This window comes from Portunus trituberculatus, chromosome 45 (assembly GCF_017591435.1).
Source record: "Portunus trituberculatus isolate SZX2019 chromosome 45, ASM1759143v1, whole genome shotgun sequence".
Taxonomy (NCBI): domain Eukaryota; kingdom Metazoa; phylum Arthropoda; class Malacostraca; order Decapoda; family Portunidae; genus Portunus; species Portunus trituberculatus.
The window spans coordinates 7,297,480-7,319,227 of record NC_059299.1 but is presented as its reverse complement, the minus strand read 5'-3'; the positions used below and the strand labels follow the sequence as shown (position 1 = coordinate 7,319,227).

The following is a 21,748-nucleotide window of genomic DNA, read 5'->3' as shown; positions in this document are numbered from 1 at the left end:
ATCTCTTCCTCCTTTATCATCACTCATTTCACCGGATTGTTGCTTCTCCCTGCTGCATTAGCGCTCGCCCTTCGCTGCTGGGACGAGTTGGTGCAGATCCCCTGGACGGCAGATCAAAGCACATCACATCCAGTAACAATAATTACACCATCAAGGATATTACGAGCCCGTGAAATTCCCTTAATCCACAAATAATTGCAACATAGGGCCAGTGATATTTAATAGAATACGTACACACATGGCTTGCATACATATATACATTTGGCCAAGGGAGAGAGGAACGCAAGCTGAACAAAGGGACAGAGGGGAACTAACGTGATGGGAGAGTGGATGTGTTTACGTGGGAAGGGAGTTAAGGGGATGGAAATGGAGAGTGACGTGAGCTTTGTTTGGGGACGAGAGGCAAGGGACGTGAGGGAAGCGACAAGGGAACAGACGGGAAGGTAAAGGAAGGTAAAGCAAGAAAGGATCTATTGAGTATATCTGGGCTGTTTGTTGTGACCGACGCCATGGAACTAAAGTAAGAGATTTTAGATTCCAACTTAAGGGATAGAAGGGAAGACATATGAGGAGGAAAAGAAAGTTGATAGTGAGTTGATGTAGATGATAGGTGGAAGAGAGAATAAGAGAAAACAGGAGCAAAATGAAATATAGGAAAAATGTATGAATAAAGACAAATAACAATAAGGAAACGAAGAGAAGAAATATATGAAGCAACTGAATACGAAAAAGAGAAAATAAGAACTAGCGTAGGAACACGAAAAGTAAAAGAAGAAAAGCTAAAGAACCACTGGAATTACGTAAGGCATGTCGTAGATAATAAGGGAAGCGGAGGTGAGAGTGAAGGCAGCCACGTCACACACAGCTGTCTAACTTAGTCCCGAGGTTAATTTCTTCCTGCAAGAGTGATGGTTCAAGTTTGTGGGTCGTGAAATTCCTAACCGGGAAATTGGTGTTTTTTCCAGTGGGGCAGCGAATACAAGCCAAATATAGACTGTGGGTTGTTGAGGCGGTGTGTGTGTCGTGGTTACCTTTTTTTTGACAGTGATTGGTTGTTTACTCACGTGAATAAAATGTGTATCTGATCGCGAGGGTGAGCCTGTGATTGATGCTGTGATACGTCAGGCTTGTAATGGAGATAAATTAACACATGAATGGTTTTGCGCTTTATTCATTCCTTTCTCGTTATGACACCAATGCCTTCAGGTTCTCCCGGCCAGGTTGTGTTGCTGGCATCTGTAATCTGCCTACTTGTGTATGTGTGTGTATTTATTTCAATATTTACGAGGAATAAGTCAGATGTTAATAAAAGAGAGTTTTTTTTTTTTTTTTCGTTCTCTTTTGTCTTGCTTATTATTTTTAGAGGCACTTTAATGATACCAAGTTAATTAATGCACGTATTGGTAGATATTTGTAAGGGAAGTTGCTTTGTGTTTGTAAGTAAAACCAGATTCGTACATGTACAAAGGTGGTATTATTTTTATTATGTATTATCATTAAGTAGTATAACCGTAAACACATACATATTTTACAGAACACACACACACACACACACACACACACACACACACACACACACACACACACACACACACACACACACACACACACACACACACACACACACACACACACACACACACACACACACACACACACACACACTGACTGACAGAAGGGAAGATTAATACATTCAAACATTCCAAACACCGTGACGACATGGGGGTGGAAGCTATACATGACAAAAATATATATATGTATGCCTACCAGTAGAAGTCCTCTGGGTGGAGAGGTGAGGGTGTACAGGTGTGTCAGGGTGCTGCTGTACATACAAAAATAACAGCTTATGTGATGTACAGGGGATGGGATGAGAGAGAGAGAGAGAGAGAGAGAGAGAGAGAGAGAGAGAGAGAGAGAGAGAGAGAGAGAGAGAGAGAGGAATAGTTGACTCATTAAGATACAAGTCAGTATTCAGAAACACTAATCTCTCACCACATCTATTTTCAAAGGCAACAAACATGATTTACTGATTTCTCACGAGTGTTCCTCCAGTACAAAATGCAGAAATCTCATCATAATTCAACTAGAACAAAGAAACACTCCCGAACACCTGAGTAACATCAAATAGAGCCTTTTGAATATAGTGAGATGCGAGTAGATAGGTTTCAAAATACTGTCACATAGAGGTAGACGGATGCGTAGTACAGATTAAAGAAACACGCACAGGTAAGGTAATAATAAATCACACGCACACACACGTCGAGTGGGAGAGAACTACATAGATTGATAGATAGGTTAGGTTAGGTTTGGTAATGTAAGGTAAATAAGTAGATGGATAGGTAAGCAAGTAAGTTGTAAGATACGTGGTAAGACTGGTTGAAGGCAAATATAGAAATAAGTTAGTGTTTTGATGTAGATGCAAATGAAAAAGAGATAGGTAAAATAACATATAAGTAAAATGATATATCAGAGACAGGATGAGATGTAAAAGTGAGAAGACAGCTGGGATAAAAGGAGCGAGGAGATAAAGGTGAAGAGTCATAGTCTGTAAACACTTAATGACTGGAGGTAATTAGAAAAGTGAAGCATGAAGGAGAGAGAGAGAAGAACAAATACAGGAGAGTCACAAAAAGGAATAAAATGACGAAAAACATGGAACGGTAAAGAAAGACACAGAGAAAGATAATGAACAACAAAGAATCATGAAAAAAAAAGGATAGGGGGAGGAAATGTTTTATGGAAAGAGATTGATGATAGAAAGAGAGTAAACTGGAGAGAAAGAAATGATGAATAGGAAGTAAAGAAAAAGAAAGAGGAATTATAGAGACACAGAAAGAATGAGGTACGAAAGAAAGTGATGAGAAGAAAGTAAGTAAAAGAGAATAATCAAAAGTGAGAATTTGGGAAAAGGGGAGGAAATGAAGGAAAACAGGGAAAGAGAGAGAGTGGAGGGAAAAAAATGTGATAAGGGATAACTCTTAACGTGCACATCTGAGTATGACGGAGGATGGACTTTATGGTAGTTAATTACATACTAAATTATATAAAAAGACAGTTTTATATATTTTTTATTTGTGGGAGGAAGTCGTGACGTGGACTCTACATTGTGATGAGTTAGGGAGGGAGGAGTGGCCGCTTGTCCCCTTTTGTTCATAATTGCTCTGTTTTCTCTTCCATTTTTCTATTTTTTACCTCGTTTTTTATTGACACTCGTGGCCAAAATAACACGTTCCTTCTTGCATGTTTTTTTTCTCTCTCACTCACTTCTTTATTTTCGCATATTTTTTTCCCACATTTTCACTGACTCACTCAAACCCCATCATTGCTTACGTGTCGTGTCGATAGGGACGATGGAATCACTTACAAACCTCCAAAACACGCCTATATTGATGACTGACGAAGATAAGACCAAATCACAACATAGCAAATCACGTCCCTGTTTTCCTTACTTTACCTCATCTGGATTTTCACACTTTCCATTCTCTCTCTCCCAAGATTATTTACAGTCATTTCAGGGGAGTGGTGTTGGCGGATCGGGGCAAGGGAGTCTTTGTCGAGCTATGAACGGCCTCTTGAAGACCCTTACTGGCCCTTGTTGCGGCGGGGGCGGAGGACGGGCCGTGTCTCTCCATAGAAAGTGTGGCATTAGGGCGCAGGGGTCGTAACCGGCGGGAGGAGAATTACGAGGTTTAAAGTCGCATCAGCCGACCATTTGCCGCGTTAGAGGGGGAGTAGGATGAGCGCTGAGGATAGATAATAAGAGCTTTCAGTGGAAGATTACACCTGAGTGACCTTCGGAAATGAAGTGTGTGATGGAGCAGTGATCGTAAAGAGGGGAGGATTACGAATTACTGGGCTTAAAGAGGAAGTCTAGGATGAGGCCTCCCTGGTGAGTGCCGGGGCCGCCAAGCACCCGGCCAGGATCAGCCTGCTTAAGATATTTCCTCTGAAATTGCCTGAGCACCTTATGAGATAGAAAAAACACAGTGGCCATCCCTCCACCGTCACCAGAAACACTGTCCCGCCACCGATGTTCAGTTCTGTCCACACGTTGCCGCCGAGGGGGTGTGATGCGTCGCTCTGTAGCGGTCTCGGCATCCTGGCGCCCTGTCCGCCGCCCCGCGTCCGATGGTTCTTTACTTCCAGAGTTCAGGGCCACAGCAGTGTGTGTCGCCTTCGTCTTGCCTCCCGCCAGGCCGCGGCAACCCGGCGTGGCGGCGCAAGTTATTATTATGGCTAATGCTGGAGTGGCGATAGTCCCGCGTGGTGAGATACGCCCCGGGTCGGAATGGGGGCGGGGAGTGGGGCTGGGCGGGAGTCCTCAAGTTATGCACGGGAGCAAATAATGTGAAAGCCGAGCACTCACTGCGGGAACGACACGTCGCAGCTCGGGAGCGGCTGGGGCGGGGCGGCGACACTTCGCGGCAGGGCAGGACACAGAGACACATGGACAGACACACGCACAAGGCACTTAACAAGTGGACACCATGAGGTGGCCGGCGTGTTCCCGGAGCTCAGGTGTCCCCATCCTTGACAGCACCGTGGGTAAATGTGCTCCCCGTCAGGAGCAGCAGCAGCAGCAGAAGCAGCGCGCACAGGCCGGGGTGTTGGCTTGGCGGGAATGCAGTTCCGTTGTGTTGCATCGCCGCCGGAGTCTCCCCTGGGATGAGAAAACACCACCCTCTTATCATCACCCGAATGAGGAAAGTGAGTGGCGTGATACAAGCATATTTACTTACCTCAGTATTTTGAGCTAAACTTTTTACAACCTAGTTAAACATTCAAGAACAGATTACAATGAGACATTGTGAGATTGTAGTGCTCAAGCAAACATAAAATTTTTATTTCATGAATGAATACAATACATTGATATATATATATATATATATATATATATATATATATATATATATATATATATATATATATATATATATATATATATATATATATATATATTCTCCCAAGAAACCACCAGCTTCAAGCCACAGAAGTGAATGCCTGGCAAATGGGAACACCTTTGTGAACAGTGTTGTGTGAGTGTTGGCTGTCACCACTCACACGTCACCACACCCGGCGGCCATACTTTTGACAACTAAATGTTGTAAAACAACAACAGACACTTTTAGTTCTCAGGGACGTGTAACTGACAGACCTTTTGTGTGTGTGTGTGTGTGTGTGTGTGTGTGTGTGTGTGTGTGTGTGTGTGTGTGTGTGTGTGTGTGTGTGTGTGTGTGTGTGTGTGTGTGTGTGTGTGTGTGTGAGTGTGTGTTTGTGTGTTTCTGTGTACTCACCGTTGAGGACATGGACCCTGAGCGTGGAAGCGGCGGTGTTGGAGGGAGCACACGTGTAATTCCCGATGTCCGATTCCTTGGCGTCCTGCAGGGAAGCATCCACTCATGTTATTTCCTGCACCTTACTCACATCTTCCTTCGCCTTCTCTAATTAACTGTGTATCTTCACCAATACTAAAGATCTACTATGTCTGCTTAGTAAACCACATCCACCTGCTACTACTACTACTACTACTACTACTACTACTACTACCACCACTACCACTAACAAAACCACTATTACTACTACTACTACTACTACTACTACTACTACTACTACTACTACTACTACTACTACTACTACTACTACCACTACTACCATCACTACTACTACTACTACTACTACTACTACTACTACTACTACTAGCAACGATGATAAAAAAATCCGACTCAAAAGGAGAGAGAGAGACAAAAAAGAGCGTAGGTATCAAAATAGAGCAAATATCTGGTTGTGGTGGTGTTTATTATCCGACCGCAGAGTGTTTGGCCGCGGGCGGGCGTGGGGTCGTAGTGCGGGCGTGAAGGGAAAGTAAACACTGCGAGAGAAAGAGCGAGAGTGAGAGTAATTGCAGCCGCCGAAGACTCACAGTAACGAGCGACCGAAGTTTAGATTAGTGTTTTGTTTTGTGGACCACGAGGAGAGATAACTTAAGGGAAGAAAGGAGGAAAAAGCCAGCGTTAAATAGAGGTGTCTTAGTGCAATTGTTCTTTATATATTGAAGTTATTAGTATGGTACATTATATTTATTTCCTAAGGATTTGAAGACTAATGTTAAAGGGTTGGTTGTGTTTTCTTGGTTCTTGTTGGTGTGGCTCGTGATTGTAACTTCTTTTTCCTTTTATAGAATGTTTGGATTATTACTGGTGGTGAGAACATTGTATAGGTAAAGATAGTGTGTGTGTGTGTGTGTGTGTGTGTGTGTGTGTGTGTGTGTGTGTGTGTGTGTGTGTGTGTGTGTGTGTGTGTGTGTGTGTGTGTGTGTGTGTGTGTGTGTGTGTGTGTGTGTGTGTGTTTTATAAGTAATATTTTCTCATCCCGAGAAAAAAAAGTGGAAATGTTATATAAAACCGTGACTTAGTATTTCTAGTACTTATTTTTATTACACTCTCTCTCTCTCTCTCTCTCTCTCTCTCTCTCTCTCTCTCTCTCACCTGTATAAGCAGGTATCCGCTGGTTGTGTTGCCTCGTTCAGTCACCACCGTGATGCCTCCTCTTGGGGAGTCGTACTGCAGAGGCTGTGGGGACAACTGCAGGATTACAAACACACACACACACACACACACACACACACACACACACACACACACACACACACACACACACACACACACACACACACACACACACACACACACACACACACACACACACACACACACACACACACACACACACAAACACACACACCTTCTCCCTGACATCCACGAGTAACGTTATGAGAGCATTATTTACTTCTGATTGATCAGTAAAAACTCGAGGGGAGAAACTACAGCGGTATACATTTATGCTTCCCATGAAAGGACGCAATGCTGGGCCAGGCTGGGAGAGTGAAAGCATCAGGAGAGTGAGCAGGGAGAGTGGAGAAGATAACAGGGACACTGGGAGCTGAGAATATAGTGAGGGATGAAGGGAAGGATGCTTATGTTATGTTAGGGTAAGAGAAGGATGTGGATGTAAGGAGTGACTGGAAAGTGAGAGAGCATTGTTGCAGTAAATAAGAGAGACTTGAGATATGTGGAGCAACTATGACTACTGGAGAATTAATGTTAGAAATTGGAGATGAAAATTTGATGTTGGAGTGACTCTGGCTAGTGTGAGAACATCATTGAGACAGTAGGAAGAGAATGGAGGTACGAATATACATGTCAGGTGAGAGAGCGTGTGTGAGTTTTATTGAAAGAATGGACGAGGATGCAGAATGGAAATGGATACTGGAAGAGACTGTAGAGTGGGAGACAAGGAAACGAATGATATAAGACTGAGAATATGTAAATTAAAAAGACACTATAGAATTATTTAATATCGATAACTAAATACTACATAAAGGAAATAAGAAAAATAAAAGGTAAAAAATAAAACTGAAAGGAAGAGGAAGATGGGTGGAAAAAAACTTAGTTAAGTGAACGAAAAAAAGAGTAGAATGAGACTGACGAGAGAGGATTGCGGGCTGAGAGAAGTGAGGACGCAGGAGAGTGAAGGAAGAAGAAGGAGGGAGGGAGGGTGGAAGGTGGAAAAGTGGAGTGAGAGAAGGAGGCTGGGGTTAGTGTCCATTTAAGTTACTTTCTCTGCACACGCGACTCATTTTCTAAGTGCAGGCCGGTGCTCTTCCGTGGATGAGTAAACACCGGCCTTTGCCTTTAATTATTCACATGGGAAAGAGGAACCTTGACTCGAGAGAGAGAGAGAGAGAGAGAGAGAGAGAGAGAGAGAGAGAGAGAGAGAGAGAGAACTAGAGGGAAAGCAACAATTAAGGTAAAAACGAGGAGAATTTGCTGTATCCCCAGGTGTTTCTTGCAGTTCCTCGTTCCTCTCTCTCTCTTCCCTCACCTCCTCTCCCAGCCTCTCACTCTCACCTGCTCACACCTGATCCACGGGCGTCATTAATTACTCAGCACACGCCACTTGCCAACATGATGAGGCAAGTCTTTCCTGAGGCAGTGAGCTATTTCCGAACGTAAATATCAAAGAGAGAGAGAGAGAGAGAGAGAGAGAGAGAGAGAGAGAGAGAGAGAGAGAGAGAGAGAGAGTGTCTATTTTCGGGATGTTAAGAGCCAAGACAAAAATTAAATGAAACTGGAAGAGAAGAGAGGTGAGAGTACAATGGAGTGAGAAGTGTAGGGAGAGGAATTCCTGGACTAGGAGGAGGAGGAGGAGGAGGAGGAGGAGGAGGAGGAGGAGGAGGAGGAGGATATATTGAGCTATATGGTTTTGTCAGGCATGAAGAAGGATGAGTGATCGATTGGGAAGAGCAGGAAGAGGAGGAAGAGGAGGAGGAAGAAGAAGAGGGAGGTAGAGAGCAAGAAGAGAGAGAGAAAAAATGCGGTGTACTCACTTCTCTCTCATTCCTAACACATATCTTCATTGCCATGGCCTGAAAATCCTTACCGCCTTTCCTCCACTCTTCTCCTCCTCCTCCTTTCCCTCCTCTCCCTTCTCCTCCTCGCATCTTCCACTGCCCCGGGGTAAAACAAAAGGATGCGATGAAGGAACAAAAGGAATGCAAAGGAAAAATGAATGACCCGTTGCGCGCTGCCATTGTGTCCCCAGCGCTAGTCAGGAAGAGACATGAGGAAACGCGCCCACGGAGGAGGCAGGATAATAACAGACGTGAAGAAGCAACAATGGAACAAGAAGTGAGTGACTGGTGGGATTTCTTCTCTCTCTCTCTCTCTCTCTCTCTCTCTCTCTCTCTCTCTCTCTCTCTCTCTCTCTCTCTCTCTCTCTCTCTCTCTCGTCCGTTTTTATGAGTGTCATTCAAAGTTCTTCTCCTTTTTTTTTTTTCTCCGAGTTCTTTATGCCTGTCCGTCTTTCTCTCTTTCCCCCTTCAATAAAAACTCTCTCTTTCTCTCTCTCTCTCTCTCTCTCTCTCTCTCTCTCTCTCTCTCTCTCTCTCTCTCTCTTTCTCTTTCACCACTCAGCTGAAAATAGCGCGACATTCATCATCATAAAATTCAATACAAAACTCATTCCCTGACCGCGCTCTCTACTTTCCACACCTGCTCTCACTCACCGCACTCAGGACCAGCATTCACAAACCCTCCACTCTCTCACCACGACTGTTTTCAAGGGCCACGGACAGGATTAGCCGTGTTTCAGAGAGCGTTTCCTCTTGCTGATAATGTAGAAATCTTGTTTATACATCTCTAAAACTTGTAAAAACTACTTCAGAATCCCCCGTGTCACTTTTACTACCATTTTTTTATATATTTTTTATTTTATTTATTCCATATGAGCTTTTCACGGGAATTTATGGGTTAAAGAGGATACTTTTTGTGGTATTTCCTATCTCAAACCCCAGCCAATAGGAAACCATTGCCCCGAGTGAGGAAGCCCAGCCTACACTCGGACCGTGTACAAGATTCGAACCCCGTGCGCTTGGAGACCCCTCGGACCCCAAAGAGTAAGATGTTGTTTTGAAATACGATTGCCACTTTCACTCACCTGGCCGTTGTGGGTCCACTTGATGTAGTCCGGAGGCTCAGGTGTGTGGCTGATGACGCAGGTGAGGTTGATCGTTGAGCCCATGTCGACGTACATGTCTGGGGAGCCGATGATGGCCGCATGAGGAGCAGCTGAGAGGAAGGAAAGGACCACGAGTTATTATTGTGTTGGAGATAAAGAAGAGACGTGGCAGTTGTAAAGAGTGGTGCTTCTGTAGCTGCTGAAATACTGAAAGAGGAAGAAATGTTAGAAAAATACTTGAAATATAGTCTTGTTGATAATAGATATTGGAGATAAAGAAGAACCGTGGTTATTAAGAAGAAATGCAGCAGATGTAATGACTGGTACTTCTGCCGTTGCTAAGGCACTGAAAGAGAGAAATATTAGAGAAATACTTGAAATATACTATTGTTGATAAAAGATAATGGGGATAAAGAAGAATCGTGGTTATTAAGAAGAAATGCAGCAGATGTAATGACTGGTGCTTCGCCGCTGCTAAGACCCAGAAAGAGAGAAATGTTATAGAAATACTTGAAATTGTCTTGTTGATAATAGATATTGGAGATAAAGAAGAAATGTGGTTATTAAGAGATATGTAGGAGTGGTGCTTCTACCACTGCTAAGACACTGAAAGAGGGAGAAATGTTAAAGAAATACTTGGAATTTAGTCTTATTGATGATAGTTATTGTCTTGGAAATAAAGATGAGACGTGGAAGTTAAAAAGAAATATAATGAATGCAAATAATTAATGCTGCTGCAGTTATCAAGACACTGAATAAAGGATAGAAATAGAATAGGAGAGACAACCAAGAAATATGACAAAGAAAAGTGTTGGTGGGGATAAAAGTTCTTTGTTGAGATAAAAAAAAACATGAAAGTTCATAAGAAAAGTCATCAAAAAATGGTGCCTTTGTCACTGATAGGGCTTGGGAAGAGGAAAAAAAGTATCATGGCGGGAGAAATACTCGAAAAAAAAAATATGAGGAAATGAGATTCTTGCTGGTGATATGACACAGTAATTAAAAGTAGTGAAGGTAAAATGGTATCTGAAAAGCTTTTCTCTTTGTGTGTAAGAGCATCATTTTCATTTACATTTCTTCCTGTTGTTGTTGTTGTTGTTGTTGTTGTTGTTGTTGTTGTTGTTGTTGTTGTTGTTGTTGTTGTTGTTGTTGTTGTTGTTGTTGTTGATGTTGAGGATGATGATGATGATGCCTCAGTTATAACCCTCGCAATCAAAATGTAAGATCAAGCAGAAGATTTACCGTGGCAGAAATTTAAGCGTTTTCGAAGTCAGTGAACTTAGAGAGAGAGAGAGAGAGAGAGAGAGAGAGAGAGAGAGAGAGAGAGAGAGAGAGAGAGAGAGAGAGAGAGAGAGAGAGAGAGAGAGAGAGAGAGAGAGAGAGAGAGAGAGAGAGGAGAGAGAGGAGAAAAGAGACGAAGAGCGACGGAGAAATGAAGAGTGGCAGGCGATGTAACTGAGTGGAAGGAGCAGATCAGGAGCTGGTGAAGAGGTCTGGTGAAAGATCAAGACCAGTAGAAGAGACTGATTAAAAGAACTTACTGGTTAATTATAAGAGAGAGAGAGAGAGAGAGAGAGAGAGAGAGAGAGAGAGAGAGAGAGAGAGAGAGAGAGAGAGAGAGAGAGAGAGAGAGAGAGAGAGATTCACACTGACCTAAGGATCCAAGTGATAAATGTGTGACAGAGAGAGAGAGAGAGAGAGAGAGAGAGAGAGAGAGAGAGAGAGAGAGAGAGAGAGAGAGAGAGAGAGAGAGAGAGAGAGAGAGAGAGAGAGAGAGAGAGAGAGAGAGAGAGAGAGAGAGAGAGAGAGAGAGAGAGAGAGAGAGAGAGAGAGAGAGAGAGAGAGAGAGAGAGAGAGAGAGAGAGAGAGAGAGAGAGAGAGAGAGAGAGAGAGAGAAAGTAAAGTGGTGTATAATGAAAAAAAGTGAGGATGATAAAATGACATTGGACTACTCTGAGATACACGTCTGAATAACATTAATTAGATATTTAATTAGCAGATCTCACATGAAGAGTTGTACTGTTAACAAATTAATATGGAAAGAAAGAGAAACAGAAATATGAATTACAGAGCAGGTGTTTCTTTTAACTTAACAAGTATCGTATCAGGAAATTTCCAAGTATTAGCTATTAATGAATGTCTTAGTAATAGATATTGAAGAAACCTTTTACGATTTTCAGCAAATATAAAACATTTAGGAATAAAAATTAGATGGAATATGACAAGAGCGTATAACTAAAAGGTGAAATATAGATCAAAGTTGTATTTTTTATTCTTTATTGCCTCAGGTATTGTGCTTCATTACTGTCTCTTATATACACATTCTTCCTAACAATAAATTCCCAAGAAACCTTTGACGATTTTCATTAAATGTCAAGCGTCTAGGAATAGAAATGATATGCAATATGAAACGAGCATATGATTGAAAGATGACATAGAGATGAAAGTCTTTTTTTTTGTTTTTTGCCTCAGGTACTTTATTTCATTATTGTCTCTTAGATACACATTCTTTCGCTTTAATAAAATATTTCCCCGTGTTCGTATTTTCACCTGAGCGAGAAAGGAGAAATAAAGTATAAAATGTTGGTACTATGTTTTTTATCTAAAGCTGGGGGATATAAAACACGAGCCCTTCATGTCATGGCTGTCGTAAAGAGAAAACCTGACAACCTTTACGTTAACTCTCCATTTTTATTTTATGGAGATAATCTTTTCTTTCCACGAAGCGAGATGGACGCAGATGCAATTGTTTTGGTATTATGTTTAAACCTCCGTAGGTTCCACATTATTGTGTGTTGTTCCTCGGGCCTCTTTATTAAGCTCCTTTGTATCTCCTTTCATGTTAACTCATGTGTAAGAAAAGTAAAATCCGTGACAGCAGTAGTAGCAGTAGTAGTAATAATAGTAGTAATAATAGTAGTAGAAGAAGTTGTAGTAGTAGTAGTAGTAGTAGTAGTAGTAGTAGTAGTAGTAGTAGTAGTAGTAGTAGTAGTAGTAGTAGTAGTAGTAGTAGTAGTAGTAGTAGTAGTAGTAGTAGTAGTAGTAGTAGTAGTAGTAGTAGTAGTTGGGGAAGTAGTAGTAGGAGTACTAGAAGTAGTGAAAGTAGTCAGTAGTAGTAGTAGTAGTAGTAGTAGTAGTAGTAGTAGTAGTTGTTGTTGTTGTGGTAGTAGTAGTAGGAGTAGTAGAAGTAGTGATAGTAGTAGTAATAGTAGCAACAAGAGCAGCAGCAGCAGTAATAGCATTTCTAACTATTACAACACCATCATCATTAATAAATCAGCATCTTCCACTACTACTACTACTACTACTACTACTACTACTACTACTACTACTACTACTACTACTACTACTACTACTACTACTACTACTACTACCACCTCCACCACCACCACCACCGTCATAATTATTCACAGACAGGCAGGGACACGCCATAAAAAGGTCTGATGGACTGGTGGGTCGTAAAGGGAACTGATAGGGTAGGTTGGGTCATCACATCATCATCATCGTATTTTTTTTGTCTCCCTCCTCCATTGTACGAGGTGCGCCAGGTAGCCAAGTGCCGCACCTGTCTCACCTCAACGGGTAATTATGGCGCCTAGTACTCAGGTGAATGTCTCTTGAAAGTTTATGAGAGAACCTTGAGATGGCTGGGCTGGGTACCACTGCTTACACACACATACAGACACACACACACACACACACACACTTACACACGCATGCCAGTCACAAGAACATTCCCTCCTTCTTTCACCCTTTTTCACATCTATTTTTCTCTTTACTTTCTCAATTCCTACTCCCCAGACACCTGTTTCACTCCCTCTGCCCTCCTCCCACTCCGCTCACTAGGCCCACTCCCTCTCGCCTTTCCCAACTTGTCTGTCCTTCTGGTGAGGTCCCGAAGGAGTCCCAGGCGTGGCGGCAGGAGCGTTGGGGAGAATGTTTAGTCACCAGCAAGGCTAAACAAACTCTGAAAGACCAATAGTAGGAGGAGTTGGACGTGCTTTTCCTGGTTATTCTTTCCCTCGCTCTGTCTCGTGTTCCTTCCTCGTCTTTGTCCTGATTTTCTTTCTAATTATCGGCTATTCTTGTTGTCATGGACCTCGTTTTCGTTTTTTTTTAGTCTCTTCCTCTTAGTCTGATTTCGTTTCTTCTATTTTTTCCTTTTCTTCCTATTTATTTTTTGTTCTTCTCTCTCCTCCTCCTCCTCCTCCTCCTCTATCGATTCGTGTTTGTTAATGAGGCTGTGTTTGTTTCCATAAGGGGTGCTCGCTCTCTAACACTATCAGGGAAAGCTGTGAAGTCTGTAGTGTTTGTTCGCGTGTGTTTGTGTTACGGCGGGCGGGTGAGGTGAGTTGTGGGGAGCATTATGTTGTTGTTGCTCATTAGTGTCAATAATATGCTCCTCTTTGCCAGGCTGTATTTCTTTATTCTCTTGTTAATGTGCGTGTAAGAGGGAGTCTTTTTACCTCTTTCCCTCTCCTTAGCACGTACAAAAAAAGGATTTCCCGGCGGAAGACCAATTAAACACGGGGAATGAATACGTCCCGGGTCTCCCACACGGCCACAGCAAAAAACAAAGGCTGAAAAGAAAATGGGAAACGCATATTCTGCCTCCACCGTCATCTCGCGTGTTCCTTCATAGCGAGCACCTGCAGGAAGAGAGTGGCAATGATGCAAGGAGACAAGCAGGCCACCGTCTGTCTTTCCCGGGCCAGTAGGAAAGCACACACAAACATAAATATTCAGTACGGCACTTTTCAGCCTCTTAGCCATTCCTCGTGTGTAACTTTGGGGGTATTCCGGGAAGGTGGATCCATAAAACTTCCTGGCCCTACACCTTCGCTTTGTACCGCCGCCTCCTCCCTGCCACAAAAGAAGCTGAAGGTCCAGAAATATTGCGTCGTGTACCTTTTTTCACACCTACTTCATTTCTACTTGTTTGTTACTCGCTGGATTCTTTTCCCATTCTCGATCTTTTATGTTCTGGTACCTGGTTTATTTTCAAGTGGTTTCGTTGGATTTTGTACCGAGTTCTTAATTTTTGTATTTGTCACTGGTGGAATTCCTCACAAGTCGTGTTTTTGTATATTTTCTTACTCTGTTGTAGTTTTATTTCCTTTCAATCTTGTGTGACGCTCTCATATCTTTTTTAAGATCCTGTTTTTCATTTCAATTCGTGTCGCGTCAGGTTGATATTTTTGTAGCCGTATCCACTACAAAGCCTTCTGACATTTATACTAACATATCTTTTTTTTTCTAGCCATGTGTAACGTAATATGTTCGCGATGTACCTTTATGATTTCTAGACTTCTTGTTGCCTGGATTCTTCACACACTAATAACATTTGCAATATCATATTGTTGCATCCATTCCTGTTTCTGATTCGTACTGTGAGCTGCATTCTCATCTCATTCTTGTTCTATATTGGCAATTTTGAACTGAATGTGGTAAAAGCTACTGATTTTCAAGTATTTTTTTTATGATACTAGTATTAGCTTAACAATATACTTCTTCATTGTTAAAGGCAAAAACAAAATTTCATGATAAAGCAACTAATTACCTGTCATCTTTGAAAATGAACCTTTTGAAAGCCTGAATGATTTAAGAATAGGAGTTTCTATATCATTAATTCATTGAGTAGGAAAAAAGTCTTATTACTATAACTGTAACAGAAAAAACGGCAAATACTGACTGCCCTTTCTACCTGGTGTATATTCCACGACATCGATGTAGGAGACTAGCTTGCTTCATTACATGTTTCCTGAAAGTTAAACGTGCCATGGCCTCGCACCGCCACGTTAGGGTAAATGGCTCACGTCGCCGTCTTCTCTCACATCATTACCATAGACACCCTTGCCAGCCACCAGCCAGCAGTGTGGATGAGTTCTAAGACTGAGAATACCTTTGGGACAGAGCGAGGGTGCATAATGAGACTAAGCGGAAGTTTTAATCATGTAAGGCATATATTACTGCGCTGTCACTCACATCTCTACCAGACATCATCGGGACCCTTCGCAGAGATCCCTTGAAGCTGTGTTTGTAGACTTAAAACTCCTCTTCGACAGGAGAGGGTGTGTAAATTACCTTAAGTCGAATTTCAAACAAAAGGTGAATTATCGTATTGTTACTCACACCACGAATACGTCCTTCCTGTACCAGCCTTCTCAAAACTACGTTTAAAGACCATAAATACCTTTCAAATTAATAGAAACTCTGTAGGAAAGCTAGAACAAAAATACGATTCTAAGATTTACTTTTTGTCACCTGAACCATCTGAAATGTTATTATCACTCAAACCACTCCTACTCACCTCTCACATATCGTTTAGTCAGACCCATTAAACTCATTCCAAGTCACTGTATTCAAGTTAGTGAAGTCGGACCACCATTACCCATTTCTGCAAACTTTCCCAAACCAGCCGAGCAGCAAGACCCCACAGCCCGCCACGCTATCGAGGGGCCTCACAGTTGCCTTACCGATGGATTTACCCGCTATTGAGTTCCGTGTCAGTCACCACGGACCCAACAAATCCCCGGCTGTCCAAGAAGTAATTCAGCGTCGAACACAAGACGGACTCCGGCGGTCAGTTGTGGCGCGAAGGGACGCACGGAACAGAGACCTTGGCTTTGAGACTCTTGCAAGAAAATACGCAGGAGTAATAGTGGTGACAATGTGAGAGAGAGAGAGAGAGAGAGAGAGAGAGAGAGAGAGAGAGAGAGAGAGAGAGAGAGAAATGAAGCAGTGTCAATGGCGTTTCACTCATACTTTTCGGTTTTGCAAGTTTGTGATGGAAATTGCGGACCACCATCATTCTTCCAGCCTCCAAACTTTGCCCGCCACACACACACACACACACACACACACACACACACACACACACACACACACACACACACACACACACACACACACACACACACACACACACACACACACACACACACACACACACACACACACACACACACACACACACACACACACACACACACACACACACACACACACACACACACACACACACACACACACACACACACACACACACTTAAGAAGGATAAGAGGGCTATTTTAAGCGACTCAGCAGTGAAATATTCCTGCCAGTTTTCTTAGACTTTCTCAATATCCATCACCACCCGGGGAAGGAAAATCAACCCCCAACTCTCTCTCTCTCTCTCTCTTTCTCTCTCTTTCTCTCTCTCTCTCTCTCTCTCTCTCTCTCTCTCTCTCTCTCTCTCTCTCTCTCTCTCTCTCTCTCTCTCTCTCTCTCTCTCTCTCTCTCTCTCTCTCTCTCTCTCTCTCTCTCTCTCTCTCTCTCTGATCATGATATATTTGTTTCTCTTCGTCACTTGATGTATTAATTTAATTTAAGCTCACGATGCACTTTATTTAAATACAGAATAATTTACGTGCTGAAATTCATCACATAATTACAGGTCAAGAAAAATAACTTGGATGCTGCAACTCACACATCTCTCTCTCTCTCTCTCTCTCTCTCTCTCTCTCTCTCTCTCTCTCTCTCTCTCTCTCTCTCTCTCTCTCTCTCTCTCTCTCTCTCTCTCTCTCTCTCTCTCTCTCTCTCTCTCTCTCTCTCTCTCTCTCTCTCTCTCTCTCTCTCTCTTTACATGCTATATTTCTGCTGTAGATGCAAATTTATGCATTTTTAGTACCAATTTTATAACGCACATTTCAACACTAATTAATTTTTTTTTATTCTCTGTAATATAGAAGACAGTATTTATATTTTATGTATTGAGTGCTTTTATATATATTTAGTTTATGTCTTGATAATACTTTTGCTATATTTTCTTATCAAGTCTTTGCTGTTTTTGTTTTCCTATCTCGATACAATCAGTTTTGTTGAGGAGTAATTATTTTTTTTTTCATTAATCAAGTGTGGTCTCTATTTCATTTACATTTTTTTTTCATTATCTCTTAAGTAACAAAATATTTCATGCTGTAATAACTGTATCACCATTTTTTTTTTACCCCTTCCTTTCTCTCACATTCCACTTAGTTCTCTTTGGAAATAAATTGGGTCATAATATTTTACTTAGATTTTGTTTAGCTATGTTTGTACCTGGACTCTTTTTTCTCCGTGACTTTTGAGTGACTTGAATGCTTTTACACTCCCACTGACGCGATTAACACCAAGAAGAAACAGTACAAGTATAAACCATGTCAATCCTTTCCTTTATGGCACTAGCTGAGAGAGAGAAGGAGGAGGATTAGGAGAAAGAACAGGAGGAAGAGGAGCAGGAGGGGCAGGAGGGGCAGGAGGAGGAGGAAAAGGAGGAGGAGAAGGAGGAGGAGGAGGAAGAGGAAAGTGTTCAGGGTCTAGCCGCCTCAATGAGGATAATAAAAAGTTATGGTTTTGTCCCTAAGACTTCCTGAGCTCGACCGGTGCTTTATTATATTACGCAGTACTTAATATTCTCTCTCTCTCTCTCTCTCTCTCTCTCTCTCTCTCTCTCTCTCTCTCTCTCTCTCTCTCTCTCTCTCTGGAATTTCATGGATCCACATTTTGAGAATCACTTTTTTCGACCATAATTTGATTCGATTTTTACTCAACATTTTTTTTTATCCGTGATGTAATTTCCTTTTTCATCCTTTCCTCTTTTTTTTCCAGATTGGTTGACGTCCAAAAGGTGTTGATGGACCACAAGGGTAAGCTGGGATATATATTTTTGATGGTGTTATTTCGGTATCTCGTTAATTTGTTCTTTTTTGGGGTTTTCATTTTTCATTGGTTTATCATTTTTTTTTTATCTTTAATGCGCTTAAAGAGAGAAAAAAGAACTCATTGGTTTATATTTTTTCTTTTATGTCTTTTTTTTCTCCTCCTCTTGCTCCTCCTCCTCCTCCTCCTCCTCCTCCTCCTCCTCCTCCTCCTCCTCCTCCTCCTACTCTTCCTTCTCTTATATCTCTGTAATTACACGAAGAAACAATGCATGTTATTTTTCATTACAACATCCACCACCACCACCACCATCATCATCATCATCAACATCATCATTGCCTCCTCATTGTCATTACACTTTAACGACTGTAGGAAAGAGTGACTATATAGTTCGCTATTGTGTGTGTGTGTGTGTGTGTGTGTGTGTGTGTGTGTGTGTGTGTGTGTGTTGGAAGGCTGCCAGTTTCTGCAGGACTAACATTCCGATCACAAAATCACATTATCAGAATTTATTGTCTCTTCCTCCTTGGTCGGCAACAACCTTTTTTTTCAGCTGCTTCTGTTCTCTCTCTCTCTCTCTCTCTCTCTCTCTCTCTCTCTCTCTCTCTCTCTCTCTCTCTCTCTCTCTCTCTCTCTCTCTCTCTCTCTCTCTCTCTCTCTCTCTCTCTCTGCATTTTGAACTTTTTCTCACTTTTTTTTCTTTCACTGGCACTCTTTTCTTTCTTTCTCAATCTTTCTGTCCTTTATCTTCCTTTCTCCTGCTTCACTCTCAAGTTTTCCTACTTTCTCCCAAAAATCTTTATGAGTTTTCCTAACCCTTTCTCGGTATATTTCCAACTTTTCTTCATTTCACCTTCAATCTTCCTCATAAGTCTATCTGTGTGTCTGTCTACCTGTCTCAATGTCTCTCTGCCTAGCCGTCTGAGCATATGTTTTATAGTGTTCTGGGAAGATGTGTGTGTGTGTGTGTGTGTGTGTGTGTGTGTGTGTGTGTGTGTGGGTCGGGCGGCAGACAATAGGTTTATATCAGTCTAGTTTAATTCATGTAGCGATTAAAATTAAGCACAATAATTTAAGCGCGTAATTGTACTAATACCACGTTACGAATTCCTATTTCACTGGTATTGGTTACCACACTGATAATGCAACACCACATTCATTATTTCTTTATTCCGCTAGCTCCTACACTTCAAAGACCGCTCCTTTTAATGTCAAATGTCCCTGGTATTTATAGAACGATAATGATGATGATATATGGGTATTATTTTCTAATGATATGTTTTTTTCGTGTGTGCTGCTAAAAAGTGCGATTTTTTTGCTTCACATTTGCTCATTCATCGGTATTAAGTGGCTTGTTATAGTTATTTTTAGTCAGAATATCTTGTTTTTTTTTTGTATATCAACCCGTAAACCATCAGTGCATATGATGAACTAAGTGTTTACAAACTTTGTCACGATAAAATAAGACTCCCTTCCATTAATTTCACCTTCTCTATTTAGTTTGTTGTGTTTGTCGTCTCTTTTCCCTTTGTTCCTTGGTGTTTATTGCGTCCCAGTGCCTGTGTCCCCAAAGTTTGCGTGTACCTGGGTTTAAGTAGCAGTGTGGGTCCAGGCACCTGCTTGCCTGACTCAACAACATTGTCCGCATTCACACATAAACGAAACACAAGGAACACGGAAATAGAACCGCACATCATTCCACAAAACACGAAATTTTCCGCGAATAGAACCGATTTTCGCCCACGGGGAAGGAAAAATATAACGAATAAAACGATTTTTACAACGTAGGAAATATCGTAGCGTTCCGATATGATTCGTCTTTTTTTCTCTCTTCTGTTTTGCATTGGTGGGGGAGAAAGAGAGAAGGACATACATGGAGGCTGCAGCTCGCATCCCTTGAGATCGAGATGTAAGGCTTTCATCATTTCGTCACAAAGCTTCAAAAGTCAAGCTGTTCTCTTTGTGAATTCCCGGCATCTCAGGGGACGTGTCTGTGGTTTCCATGCCTCCCTTTGGCCGCAACGCTCCCCCGTGGCACTAGGAGACTTTGTGGTCCCTGAATGGCGAGGAGGGATGATCCGAAAGTGTTAATTTGCCTCTATAATGGTTAGTTTAGGGCTCAGACTGAATGACGATCGCTTAGCCTTTATTCTTTTCCGTCCTTTCTCCTCCTCCTCCTCCTCCTCCTCCTACTACTACTACTACTACTACTACTACTACTACTACTACTACCTCTTCTATCCTGTGTCTCTCATTCTACTGTCTCTTACTTTAGATTAGATAGACTCGTAAGAACCGATTGGGCTATTAATACCTATTTTATTCATCCTTCAAGCCTTCCTCCTCTTCCTCCTCCTCCTCTTCCCGGCAATCATGTTTTTTATTGCTCGTGGTTTGCAATGCTGATAGTTATTTTATCTTCTTATGACTCGCGTTTCCTATCTGATATATGTAATCGATGGGGCAACGGTCAGGTAAATGTGTCCACCAGTGTTTTATTACTTAGTTTGTTTCAAGTTGAATGGAAGAATTTGAGTCTTTTTCCAGAATAATTGAAAGAAAGTTGTATCTTGTTCATTGTTAAAGAGAAAATGACAATGATGTTTTATGCTACAATACATGATAATTGAGTGTTGTTTTTTTTTTGTATTCATAAAGCAGTTTGGATATTATAAAGTATTTTGTTAGAATATAAGGAAACAATGTTGTCTTTTACGGTGAAGGAGGAACTGAGGTTAGATTGTTTAATTTTTTTCCCGTTATAGAATAGTGCTGATGTGTATTGTGCAGTTGAGGAAACGTAATAATTTAGATGTTTTTGTAATCCACTTTGTTGAATGTTATATCATTTCTTTAGATATAAAAGCTTAACTGGATGATTTTTTTTACTTTGCAATGAGGAATGATGGTCCCCTCTTTCTTGCAGCTAAGGAAAGTAAAGTTTTTCATAGTTCATTTCTTCCACTAACAAGAAAGTTGAGCTTATTTTTTTTTTATGGAAAGATGAAAATAAAGAAGTTTTCGTTCCACCATAGTTTATTTAGTTTTTTTTTTTTTTTTACAGTTAAGGAATTTGCAATTATTTCCGTGTTCCAGTAAAGAGGAAAATTACTTGTCGCATCTATTGTTGAACGGAAATGGTTCTGCTAATGGTGTGGTTGTTTGTAAAATGGGAGAGGTTTAGTGGCACTAGTTCCTCTATGGATGTGGAAAGGAGAGACAGTGGTGACAACTGGTTAATTTCACAATCTCCTACCTTACAAATATGGAAAGCTTTTGAGTTGAATTGCTGACAAAAAGACTGGAATTGACCCTGTTGCCTTACCAATTCCTTTTTTGGTACTCTCCCAAACGAAAACCAGTGGCTCGAGTTGATTGTGTAACCTAATCACAGCTGAAGGTCTCATGTTAGTTAGCTATAGAACGAATATGGATTGTGGAACTCGCCCAACGTCACGCCGTGTTCAAGCTGCCATTGGTGGAGGAAGGCAGAGGCCCGCTGGTGAAGAAAGAATGATTGCCAAAAGAGGTGAAAGTAAGGGGAACAGGATG

The 21,748-nt window shown here is 41.6% G+C and overlaps 1 protein-coding gene across 1 annotated transcript in view; it reads right to left on the bottom strand.

Annotated features, from left to right (window-relative positions):
• Positions 1-1,443: 1,443 nt before the first annotated feature.
• The window catches only part of LOC123519495 (zwei Ig domain protein zig-8-like), a 75,308-nt gene continuing 55,003 nt past the window's right edge, over positions 1,444-21,748 (bottom strand). The window contains exons 4-7 of the mRNA XM_045280847.1: positions 9,496-9,626; positions 6,486-6,569; positions 5,295-5,379; positions 1,444-4,660 (exon numbers count right to left, since the gene is read on the bottom strand). Of these exons, the coding sequence (XP_045136782.1) occupies positions 4,515-4,660; positions 5,295-5,379; positions 6,486-6,569; positions 9,496-9,626 (446 nt within the window). The 3' untranslated portion in view covers positions 1,444-4,514. The remainder of the gene's footprint in view (positions 4,661-5,294; positions 5,380-6,485; positions 6,570-9,495; positions 9,627-21,748) is intronic.